Genomic DNA, 12,424 nt, shown 5'->3' on the forward strand with positions numbered 1-12,424 from the left:
TGTTGCGCCCGAGAGGGTTCAGTTGCCACAGAGGTACTGCACCTCATCCAGAGGTGTGGTATTCCGCTTTCAGGTAAGGAGGGGGCACCACACAGAACTCACACACTTGCATCCAACATCAGACTTTTCAGAGCTCGGGAGGAGCTAGGCAGAGGGTGTGGGTGGAGAAAGCAGCAGGGGAAGCTGAAGGAACTGACAGTCAGAGATTGAGTCAGAAGTTGGTGCTGGGGACTTGAGCAATGAGGAGCTCAGCCCTGGACCAGCAGACAGTGCAAAGAGAGCAAGGAAAGACAGAAGAACAGAAAGATAAGCTTTAGTGGAAGAGAGAAAGAAGGGGTCCTAGGGGCACGGGTAGTGAGGAATCCACCTGTGGGGCCCGCATCCACGCCGACCATAGTCGAGTGGAGGGACCAGGTCGCAGTTAGGGGACCGGCCCCATTCTAGTGGAGAAACTGAGGACTTAGCTAGCTAACCAGAGGCTGCAGTATCTGTACGTGCTATAGCCACATCTAACACATTCGCTGAAAAGGCAGCCTGATAGGATCCAGGGGACCTAAAGCACGTCGTCACTTGTCCTGCACTACAACCACCATCATTACCATCATATCTCACTATAACTGCCCCGGGGTTTATCTCTACCTGTGGAGAGCTGTAACAACTCTGCTGTATCACCATCTGCCCCAGCGGTCTCATCAAGCAGAGTCAGCTAACATCTCCTATTTGCCAACTACCACAGGTGGCGTCATGAACTATCTTTTATAAACTTTATTCCCTTTTTATCATCGACTTTCATTGGACGCCCAGGGCCATGGGCCGGGTCACTGCTGCCGTGACACATCCCGTTAAGAACCGGCCCGGTACCGAGTATCCCACGGCCCTGGGGTGGGAGCTCCATATCCATGCCTTAAAATTTTCTTTTCTATAACGGACAACCCATTTAAATATTTTTGATGGAAACATTTGTACTGAAAAAAAAAACAACTGATATCTGATAAAGGGGCATATCACTGACATTTCAACACTGACCATAAGGCCTAATATTAGATGTGTTCTTTTCAGACTTTCTATTATTTTCAGCAGCCACATGGACAAGCAGCAGGTTGATTCTGACCCTATGGGTTCAAACACAAGCACTTTCTGGGCATGCTCTGATGTGGGCAAAAGTCATTGTAAAGGCAGGTGAAGGAGGTTGAGCTGTGATATCTCCTATTATAAATGTGTTATTTGCCATGTTTAGAAGTGTTTCCTTTCTTTGTAATCCTGTTTGTGATGAGATGGGACAACTGTATAGTAAGTTGTTCAAAACAGGATAAACAATCTAGTATTAAGCTTAATGGCCAGTGTGATAATTGCAAGATTTCTGATTTTTATATAGATTCTGATATTGAGAATTGAAAAAAAACATCAATGTAAAAAGAAAGAAAATGCATTTAATATAAAAACTTGATTTAAACAATAGGTAATTTTCTGATAACACATTCACTTTAAAACAAATGCTAGAATGATGCAATAATGTAGCAACAGACCAAAGAATGAGTGAATAAGGCATGCATGGATAAGGCACCTTGATGCTACACTGCCACTGTCAGCAGAGGAAGAGGACATGTCCATGCTGTACATTTTACGAAGCCTAGGTCTGGCGCGCTCACTTGTTTTTGGTACAGCATCTGGTCCATCTAAATCATCAAGTGTGGACTGCCTTGAGAACAGCATGGTTGCTTCAGTGTTGCAGCTAGCGGCGCAAACAGTCACAGAGACAATTAATAAGTAAAAAAGCAAGCAAAATGTTTACCACAAACAGTCTAGTGTGATATTATGCAACTAAACATCAAGCACAAACAAGCATTCATGAACACATATAAATTATGCATGGATTATCCGAAAGTACTAGTGATGTCATGTAATCATAAATGAAAGAATTAATTAGTGATGTATACATTAAATATATTAAAGGGAAACAGTCAGCAGGTTTTTGCTGTGTAATCTGTGTACAGCATGAGGTAGGGGTTAACAGTGAGCAACATGTCACTTCTCTGGCTGTATGCTGCTGTTTGCTTACAGTGAAGGTTTTATCACCAGGACATTATCATTACTGTGACCAGCTGGCAAGCAAGTAGTCGTCCAACCAAGCCCCCTCCTGTGATCAGCAGCTCACTGTCAATAAATTGTGTACATACAGAGCCTGTGTTGAGTTAGGTTTCTCAGCTCTGCTTCATCTTAAGTCTAAGAACTCTGATTGTGTCAGAACTGCTGCACCCAGTAAACTAACTCATACAATATTGGATTCAGGTTCTCTTAGCCTACATCATACTGCTCTCAGATGAGGTAACAAAAAAATTAGTGGCAGATTCCCTTTAATCTGTACAAAATATTTGACCATCCTTCATTAACCCCTTAGTGACAGAGCCAATTTGGTACTTAATGACCAAGCCAATTTTTACAATTTTGACCACTGTCAATTTATAAGGTTATAGCTCTGGAACGCTTCAACATATCCCACTGATTCTGAGAATGTTTTTTCATGACATATTGTACTTCATGTTAGTGGTAACATTTCTTCGATATAACTTGCATTTATTTATGAAAACAATGGAAATTTGGCGAAAATTTTACAAACTTTTAGTTTTTGTACCTTTAAAGGGAATCTGTCACCCTTTTTTGGCCTATTAGCTGCCGGCATAGACATTGGGGGCTTATCTACAGCATTCTGTAATGCTGTAGATAAGCCCCCGATGTAACCGGAAAGAGAAGAAAAACACTTTATATTATACTCACCGACGTGGGCGGTCCGGTCCGATGGGTGTTGCGGTCCGGTCCGGCGCCTCCCTTCTTCATGCGATGACGCCCTCTTCTCCTGTCCTGAAATGGCTCCGGCGCAGGTGCATTGCTCTGTCCTGTTGAGGTCAGAGCAGAATTCTGCAGTGCGCAGGCACCAGACCTCTCCCGACGCCTGCGCACTGCAGGACTCTGCTCTGTCCTCAACAGGGGAGAGCAGTGCACTTGCGCAGGAGCCATTACAGGACGGGAGAAGAGGACGTCATCGCATGAAGAAGGGAGGCGCCGGACGGGACGGCGACACCCATCGGACCAGACCGCCCACCTCTGTGAGTATAATATAAAGTGTTTTTCTTCTCTTTCAGGTTACATCGGAGGCTTATCTACAGCATTACAGAATGCTGCAGATAAGCCCCCGATGTCTATGCTGGCAGCTGAAAGGCCAAAAAAAGGGTGACAGATACCCTTTAAATCAGAGAGTGGTGTCACACAAACTAGTTAATAAATAACATTTCCCACATGTCTAATTTACATCAGGACAATTTTGGAAACATACTTTAATTTTTTTTGTTAGGATGATATAAGGGTTAAAAGTTGACCAGCGATTTCTCATTTTTCCAACAAAATTTAAAAAAAAACATTTTTTGTAGGGACCACCTCACATTTGAAGTGAGTTTGGGGGTCAATATAACAGAAAATACCCAAAAGTGACAACATTCTAAAAAATGCACCCCTCAAGGTGCGCAAAACCACATTCAAGACTTTTATTAACCCTTCAGATGCTTCACGAGAACTAAAGCAATGTGGAAGGAAAAGATGAACATTTTACTTTTTTCACAAAAAATTTAATTAGGAACCAAATTTTTTTATTTTCACAATGGTATCGGGAGAAAATGACCATAAAATTTGTTGTGCAATTTCTCCTGAGTACGACAATACCCCGTATGTGGAGGAAAGCCACTGTTTGGGCGCATGGCAGGGCTCAGAAAGGAGGGAACGCAAAATTAGCTGGAATCAATGGTGGCGTCATGTCGCATTTGGAGATGCCCTGATGTACCTAAACAGTGGAACCCCCCAATTCTAACTCCAAACCTAACTCCAACACACCCCTAACCCTAATCCCAACCCTAACCATAATCCAACCACAACCCTAACCCCAACACACACCTAACCCTAATCCCAACCCTAACACACCCCTATCCCAACCCTAACCGTAATCCCAACCATAACCACAACCCTAACCCTAGCCCAACCCTAACTTTAGCCCCAACCCTACAACTAGCCCCAACCCTAACCCAAGCCCCAACCCTAACTTTATCCCAACCCTAACCCTAGCCCAACCCTAACCATAGCCCCAACCCTAACTTTAGCCCAACCCTAGCCCCAACCCTAACCATAGTCCAAACCTAACCCTAACTTTAGCCCAACCCTAACTTTAAACCAACTCTAACTTTAGCCCAACTCTTTAAGTCCAACTCACTTTAGCCCAACTCTAACCCTAATGGAAAAATGGAAATAAATACATTTGATAAAAAGGGGTTTGATTTACTTTTTTATTTTGATCACTGTGACAGGGTCTATCACAGTGATCAAAATGAACCAATAGGAAAAATTTCCTATTATTACCGGGTGCCGGCCGGCAGATCTCGGTGGGCGCACTGCGCATGGGCCCGCCATTTTCTCCCAGAATAGACACTGGCAGCCCGGGGGACTTTACGGGGGGTTTCGGAGAGAAAAATTAAATGGGAAATTGGACTTTTTTTGCGTTCACTATTATACTGTTAATAATGGCAATCGCAACATTAGGGTCGGTAAAAAAACGACCCAAATCATGTTCTCTTGGGTCTTGGCTACCCCAGGTAGCAGAGACCCTGGAGAAATTCTGACTCTGGGTGGCGCTATACACTTATTTCTCAGCGCCGTTAAAAAGCGGTGCTGAGGCAAAAGTACCCTTAACTGCCGCCTTTAAAAGGAGTATTGGCGTTCGTTAAGGGGTTAAAACTTTTTATAAATGTGTTCTACTTAAAATATAATAAATTAAGCCCACTAGGTCAAATAAAAAAATGTATGATAATATCAACCTTTACCAATTATTCTACTAGTATTTTGCCTATGAATGAGTCTATACAGTGAATTGTTTATTTGCCTAAAAAAGGTATAAGGTGTTAAATGGTATGTCCACCTCAGCAGCTGTTGTGGTTGTGGCTTGGTCGGGCAGTTACACCCAGCCGTGGACCCGCTGTGCCACAGGTTTGGGCCTTCCTAGGAAGGGGTGTAACTAAGTGGTTACCTTGGTGTTCACTAGAGCCTTTAGTGGTGAGGTCTGGCTTATGCGGCAGGTATCCAATAGGTACCACTCCTTGAGAAGAACCAGGTACTGCAGCTGCTGACCCGAGGTCAGGTACGCTGACACTGATTTAGGGCTCAAGTCAGACATGCCAGTCTAGGATTCAGGATCAGGGTTAGGCCATTCATGGAACGGGGAATAGTGTTCATGAACTGGCTGCACTGGGACTTCGGGAACAGGACTAATCGCTCCGGGACGAGGGGACAATGTTAAGACACTGGCCACTCCTGGGCCAGGGGAAAGGGTTCAGGAACTTGCCGCTCCGGGAGCAAGGGACAGGGTTCAGGCACTCACCGCTCTGGGACCAGGGGACAAGGATCAGGCACTGGCTGCTGCAGGACCAGGGAACAAGGTTTAGGCAGCTTGAACAAGACTTGCTGGCAGGCTGCAGCGCAACCAATCAACAAGCTTTTCCGGTGTGGGCACTTTCCCTCCATCACAGCCTTGCCAAGTATTGATATGGCTGTGAATGGCCATCACAATATATAAAATAAATAAATAAATACAAAAAAGATCTGGGGTCCCATCTAAGAAAAGAAACACAGGTAAAACAGACAGCTGCAGGCTGAAGCCCTCAGCTGTCTGGTTTATTTTAGCTGGCTATCAAAAATAAAGGGGTCCTCACGCTGTTAATTATTTAAAAAAAAACGGTGTGAGGTCCCCCCTATTTTTTGATAACCAGCCAAGGTAAAGCAGACAGCTGGGGGCTGGTATTCCCACTCTGGGAAGGTCCATGGATATCTGGCCCTCATGTCCTAAAAACAGCAACCCACAGCCACCCCAGAAAAGGCGCATCCATTAGATAAACCAATTCTGGTGCTTTGCCTTGCTCTTCCCACTTGCCCTGGTGCATTGTTAATCAGGGTAATATTTTAGGGTTGATGTCAGCAGTGTAATGTTCACTGACATTAAGCCCAGGCATTAGCAATAAAGAGGCGTCTATAAGACACCGCCATTTCTAACCCTGTGGTCAAAAGTAATAAACACACACACACACAAAAAAAAGTCCTTTAATTGTACAAAACACTCCAATTTATTACCTTTAAAAAAGGAAATAATCCAAAAGGGTATGCTTTAAATCCATCCTACATTTCACGATGATCCCTAACTCTGCTAAATCCAGATGCAGTGCTCAGCAGTGACATCAGTAATGTGACCGCTCGGCAAGGACCCCGCAACACACTGACAGAAGAGTGTGTATCCGGCTGCTGCGATGATGAACTGTTGTAACCTGACTGACATCACCGCTCGCAGCATGAGAATTTTCTCATGCGGTGAGCGGTTACGTCAGTAAGATTACCGCAGTTCATTGGCTGTGAACTGCAATAAGCTTACTGACGTCAGCGCTCTTCGCAGCAGTTGGATTCACAGACTACCGTCAGTGTGTTCCGGCTGTCATGCTGAATGATCACATTACTGATGTCACCACTCAGCACTGCATCTGGATGTAGCAGAGTTCGGAATTGTCATGGAACGTGGGATGGATTTACAGCAGACCCCTTGAATTATTTGATTTTTTAAAGGTAATAAATGGGTAAAAGATGATTGGGGAATGTTCGGTACAATTAAAGGACTTTTTTCTGTGTGTATTTATTACTTTTCATTACAGGATTAGTAATAAGTATCTGACAGATACCTCTCTATTACTAACCCTTGGCTTGATGTCAGCAGGCATTACAAAGCTGACATCAACCCCAAAACCATTACCCCGATTGCCAACACATTATCGCAATTGGGAAGAGCTGAGACTAAGTGCCAGAATTGGTGCATCTAATGGATGCGCTATTTCAGAGGAGGCTGAGGGTTGGTGTTATTAGTCTGGGAGGGTGTTAATATCCAAAGTCCCTTCCCAGCCTATTAATATCCCACGGCTGTCTGCTTAGCTGTTGCTGGTTATTCAAAATAGGGGTAACCACACATAATTTTTGGTTTTCCCCCTTTTTAATGATCAATAAAGGCTATGCAGAAAGGTGTGAGATGATATTAATGGCGTGGGAAGCTCCATGTTTATTGCCCCCTTCCCAGAATATTAACACCAGCCCCCAGCTGTCAGCTTTCTCCCAGCTGGGTATTAAAATGAGGGGGACCACACACCATTTTAATTTTTTTTCTTTATTTTTTTTAGCTAAATACATGTACAATAAGCTACTCATGCACTGCATTAGTTATATATCTCGCTGACATACAGTACAGACCAAAAGTTTGGACACACCTTCTCATTCAAAGAGTTTTCTTTATTTTCATGACTATGAAAATTGTAGATTCACTCTGAAGGCATCAAAACTATGAATTAACACATGTGGAATTATATAATTAACAAAAAAGTGTGAAACAACTAAAAATATGTCTTATATTCTAGGTTCTAGACTGTTAGAATTTGTATTATGGCAAGAAAAAAGCAGCTAAGTAAAGAAAAACGAGTGGCCATCATTACTTTAAGAAATGAAGGTCAGTCAATCCGAAAAATTGGGAAAACTTTGAAAGTGTCCCCAAGTGCAGTGGCAAAAACCATCAAGCGCTAGAAAGAAACTGGCTCACATGAGGACCGCCCCAGGAAAAGAAGACCAAGAGTCACCTCTGCTGCGGAGGATAACTTCATCCGAGTCACCAGCCTCAGAAATCGCAGGTTAACAGCAGCTCAGATTAGAGACCAGGTCAATGCCACAGAGTTCTAGCAGTAGGCACATCTCTACAACAACTGTTAAGAGGAGACTTTGTGCAGCATGCCTTCATGATATAATAGCTGCTAGGAAACCACTGCTAAGGACAGGCACAAGCAGAAGAGACTTGTTTGGGCTAAATAACACAAGGAATGGACATTAGACCAGTGGAAATCTATGCTTTGGTCTGATGAGTCCAAATTTGAGATTTTTGGTTCCAACCACTGTGTCTTTGTGCGATGCAGAAAAGGTGAACGGATGGACTCTACATGCCTAGTTCTCACCGTGAAGCAAGGAGGAAGAGGTGTGATGTTGTGGGGGTGCTTTGCTGGTGACACTGTTGGGGATTTATTCAAAATTGAAGGCATACTGAACCAGCATGGCTACCACAGCATCTTGCAGCGGCATGCTATTCCATCCGGTTTGCGTTTAGTTGGACCATCATTTATTTTTCAACAGGACAATGACCTCAAACACACCTCCAGGCTGTGTAAGGGCTATTTGACCAAGAACGAGAGTGATGGGGTGCTACGCCAGATGACCTGGCCTCCACAGTCACCAGACCTGAACCCAATCGAGATGGTATGGGGTGAGCTGGTCCGCAGACTAGGGACAATTTTTTTTACAGTGGTGGAGGAATACAGTGCGGAAGGATACCTACCTCCCATCATTGGATTCCTGGAACCCCGTAGAGAGCGGTCGCATCAGCTGATGCGGCTGTTCTCCACGGGAAATCGGTGTGGGCCACTCGTGGATTTCTGCGGATCAGGGAGTATATGGCTTGTTTATTATTTTCATATTTTTTCATAGATGACACTGGCTTCGGGGAACAATGTGACAAGCATTGGTGAGTATGTACTCTATGTTGTATGTACTGTATGTCTATATGTATGTATTGTATGAATGTATTGTATGTAGTATGTACAGTGGGGAAAAAAAGTATTTAGTCAGTCAGCAATAGTGCAAGTTCCACCACTTAAAAAGATGAGAGGCGTCTGTAATTTACATCATAGGTAGACCTCAACTATGGGAGACAAACTGAGAAAAAAAAATCCAGAAAATCACATTGTCTGTTTTTTTTTTTCATTTTATTTGCATATTATGGTGGAAAATAAGTATTTTGTCAGAAACAAAATTTCATCTTAATACTTTGTGATATATCCTTTGTTGGCAATGACAGAGGTCAAACGTTTTCTGTAAGTCTTCACAAGGTTGCCACACACTGTTGTTGGTATGTTGGCCCATTCCTCCATGCAGATCTCCTCTAGAGCAGTGATGTTTTTGGCTTTTCGCTTGGCAACACGGACTTTCAACTCCCTCCAAAGGTTTTCTATAGGGTTGAGATCTGGAGACTGGCTAGGCCACTCCAGGACCTTGAAATGCTTCTTACGAAGCCACTCCTTCGTTGCCCTGGCGGTGTGCTTTGGATCATTGTCATGTTGAAAGACCCAGCCACGTTTCATCTTCAATGCCCTTGCTGATGGAAGGAGGTTTGCACTCAAAATCTCACGATACATGGCCCCATTCATTCTTTCATGTACCCGGATCAGTCGTCCTGGCCCCTTTGCAGAGAAACAGCCCCAAGCATGATGTTTCCACCACCATGCTTTACAGTAGGTATGGTGTTTGATGGATGCAACTCAGTATTCTTTTTCCTCCAAACACGACAAGTTGTGTTTCTACCAAACAGTTCCAGTTTGGTTTCATCAGACCATAGGACATTCTCCCAAAACTCCTCTGGATCATCCAAATGCTCTCTAGCAAACTTCAGACGGGCCTGGACATGTACAGGCTTAAGCAGTGGGACACGTCTGGCACTGCAGGATCTGAGTCCATGGTGGCGTAGTGTGTTACTTATGGTAGGCCTTGTTACATTGGTCCCAGCTCTCTGCAGTTCATTCACTAGGTCCCCCCGCGTGGTTCTGGGATTTTTGCTCACCGTTCTTGTGATCATTCTGACCCCACGGGGTGGGATTTTGCGTGGAGCACCAGATCGAGGGAGATTATCAGTGGTCTTGTATGTCTTCCATTTTCTAATTATTGCTCCCACAGTTGATTTCTTCACTCTAAGCTGGTTGGCTATTGCAGATTCAGTCTTCCCAGCCTGGTGCAGGGCTACAATTTTGTTTCTGGTGTCCTTTGACAGCTCTTTGGTCTTCACCATAGTGGAGTTTGGAGTCAGACTGTTTGAGGGTGTGCACAGGTGTCTTTTTATACTGATAACAAGTTTAAACAGGTGCCATTACTACAGGTAATGAGTGGAGGAAAGAGGAGACTCTTAAAGAAGAAGTTACAGGTCTGTGAGAGCCAGAAATCTTGATTGCTTGTTTCTGACCAAATACTTATTTTCCACCATAATATGCAAATAAAATGAAAAAAAAACAGACAATGTGATTTTCTGGATTTTTTTTTCTCAGTTTGTCTCCCATAGTTGAGGTCTACCTATGATGTAAATTACAGACGCCTCTCATCTTTTTAAGTGGTGGAACTTGCACTATTGCTGACTGACTAAATACTTTTTTTCCCCACTGTATGTATTGTATGAATGTATGTATGTTGTATGTAGTATGTATGTTGTATGAATGTTGTATGTCTGTAGCATGCTGTATGTATGTTGTATGTATGTAGTATGTATGCTGTATGACTGTAGTATGTATGTATTGTATGAATGTATGTATGTTGTATGTAGTATGTATGTAGTATGTATGTTGTATGTCTGTAGCATGTTGTATGTATGTAGTATGTACTATGTATGTATGTAGTATGTATGTATTGTATGAATGTATGCTGTATGTAGTATGTATGTTGTATGTCTGTAGCATGTTGTATGTATGCTGTATGCATGTAGTAAGTATGCAGTATGTATGTATGTTGTATGAATGTAGTATATATGTAGTATGTATGTATGTTGTATGAATGCAGTATGTATGTAGTATGTATGCAGTATGTATTATGTATGTATGTTGTATGAATGTAGTATATCTGTATGTAGTATGTATGTATGTTGTATGAATGTAGTATATATGTAGTATGAATGTAGTATGTATGTTGTATGTCTGTAGCATGTTGTACGTATGTTGTATGTATATAGTAAGCATGTATGTATGTCGTATGAATGTAGGATATATGTAGTATGTATGTATGTTGTATGAATGTAGTATATATGTAGTATGTATGTAATATGTATGTATGTTGTATGAATGTAGTATATATGTATGTAGCATGTATGTATGTTGTATGAATGTAGTATATATGTATGTAGCATGTTTGTATGTTGTATGTATGTTGTATGTCTGTAGCATGTTGTATGTATGTAGTATGTACTATGTATGTATGTAGTATGTATGTATTGTATGAATGTATGCTGTATGTAGTATGTATGTTGTATGTCTGTAGCATGTTGTATGTATGCTGTATGTATGTAGTATGTATGTATGTTGTGTGAATGTAGTATATATGTATGTAGTATGTATGTATGTTGTATGAATGTAGTATATATGTAGTATGAATGTAGTATGTATGTTGTATGTATGTTGTATGTCTGTAGCATGTTGTATGTACGTTGTATGCATGTAGTAAGTATGTAGTATGTATGTTGTATGAATGTAGTATATATGTAGTATGTATGTATGTTGTATGAATGCAGTATGTATGTAGTATGTATGCAGTATGTATTATGTATGTATGTTGTATGAATGTAGTATATCTGTATGTAGTATGTATGTATGTTGTATGAATGTAATATATGTAGTATGAATGTAGTATGTATGTTGTATGCATGTTGTATGTCTGTAGCATGTTGTATGTATGTAGTAAGTATGTAGTATGTATGTATGTTGTATGAATGTAGTATATATGTAGTATGAATGTAGTATGTATGTTGTATGTATGTTGTATGTAGCATGTTGTACGTATGTTGTATGTATATAGTAAGCATGTATGTATGTATGTTGTATGAATGTAGGATATATGTAGTATGTATGTATGTTGTATGAATGTAGGATATATGTAGTATGTATGTAGTATGTATGTATGTTGTATGACTGTAGTATATATGTATGTAGCATGTATGTATGTATGTTGTATGAATGTAGTATATATGTAGTATGAATGTAGTATGTATGTTGTATGTATGTTGTATGTCTGTAGCATGTTGTATGTATGTTGTATGTATGTAGTAAGTATGTAGTATGTATGCATGTATGTATGTTGTATGAATGTAGTATATATGTAGTATGTATGTATGTAGTATGAATGTAGCATATATGTAGTATGTATGTAGTATGTATATATATATATATATATATATTTTTTTTTTTTTTTTTTTTACATTCAACACATTAGCCGGATGATGGGACTACTACTGTCCCATCATTGGCTAATGTGTCAATCACTGTCATTGTAGCAGGCATCGCCCGATGGGACTTGTGGTCCCATCGGACGATGCCTGCACACACACAAGACCCCCAGCAGGCCCGCACAGACCCCCGGCAGCCGGCACAAGCGCCCGGCAGGCCCGTACAGACCCCCGGCAGCCAGCACATGCCCCCGGCAGGCCCGTACAGACCCCCGGCAGCCGGCACAAGCCCCCGCTAGGCCCGTACATACCCCCGCCAGCCGGCACAAGCCCCTGGCAGGCCCG

General features: G+C 42.0%; 1 protein-coding gene across 1 annotated transcript in view; it reads right to left on the reverse strand.

Moving 5' to 3' along the window:
* Positions 1 to 12,424, reverse strand: part of PIEZO2 (piezo type mechanosensitive ion channel component 2) — a 438,513-nt gene that overhangs the window by 62,951 nt on the left and 363,138 nt on the right. The window contains exon 36 of the mRNA XM_073550976.1: positions 1,565 to 1,732. Coding sequence (XP_073407077.1) covers positions 1,565 to 1,732 — 168 coding nt within the window. The remainder of the gene's footprint in view (positions 1 to 1,564; positions 1,733 to 12,424) is intronic.

Source organism: Dendrobates tinctorius, unplaced genomic scaffold (assembly GCF_039654945.1).
Source record: "Dendrobates tinctorius isolate UK_male_01 unplaced genomic scaffold, ASM3965494v1 ptg000171l, whole genome shotgun sequence".
NCBI lineage: Eukaryota > Metazoa > Chordata > Amphibia > Anura > Dendrobatidae > Dendrobates > Dendrobates tinctorius.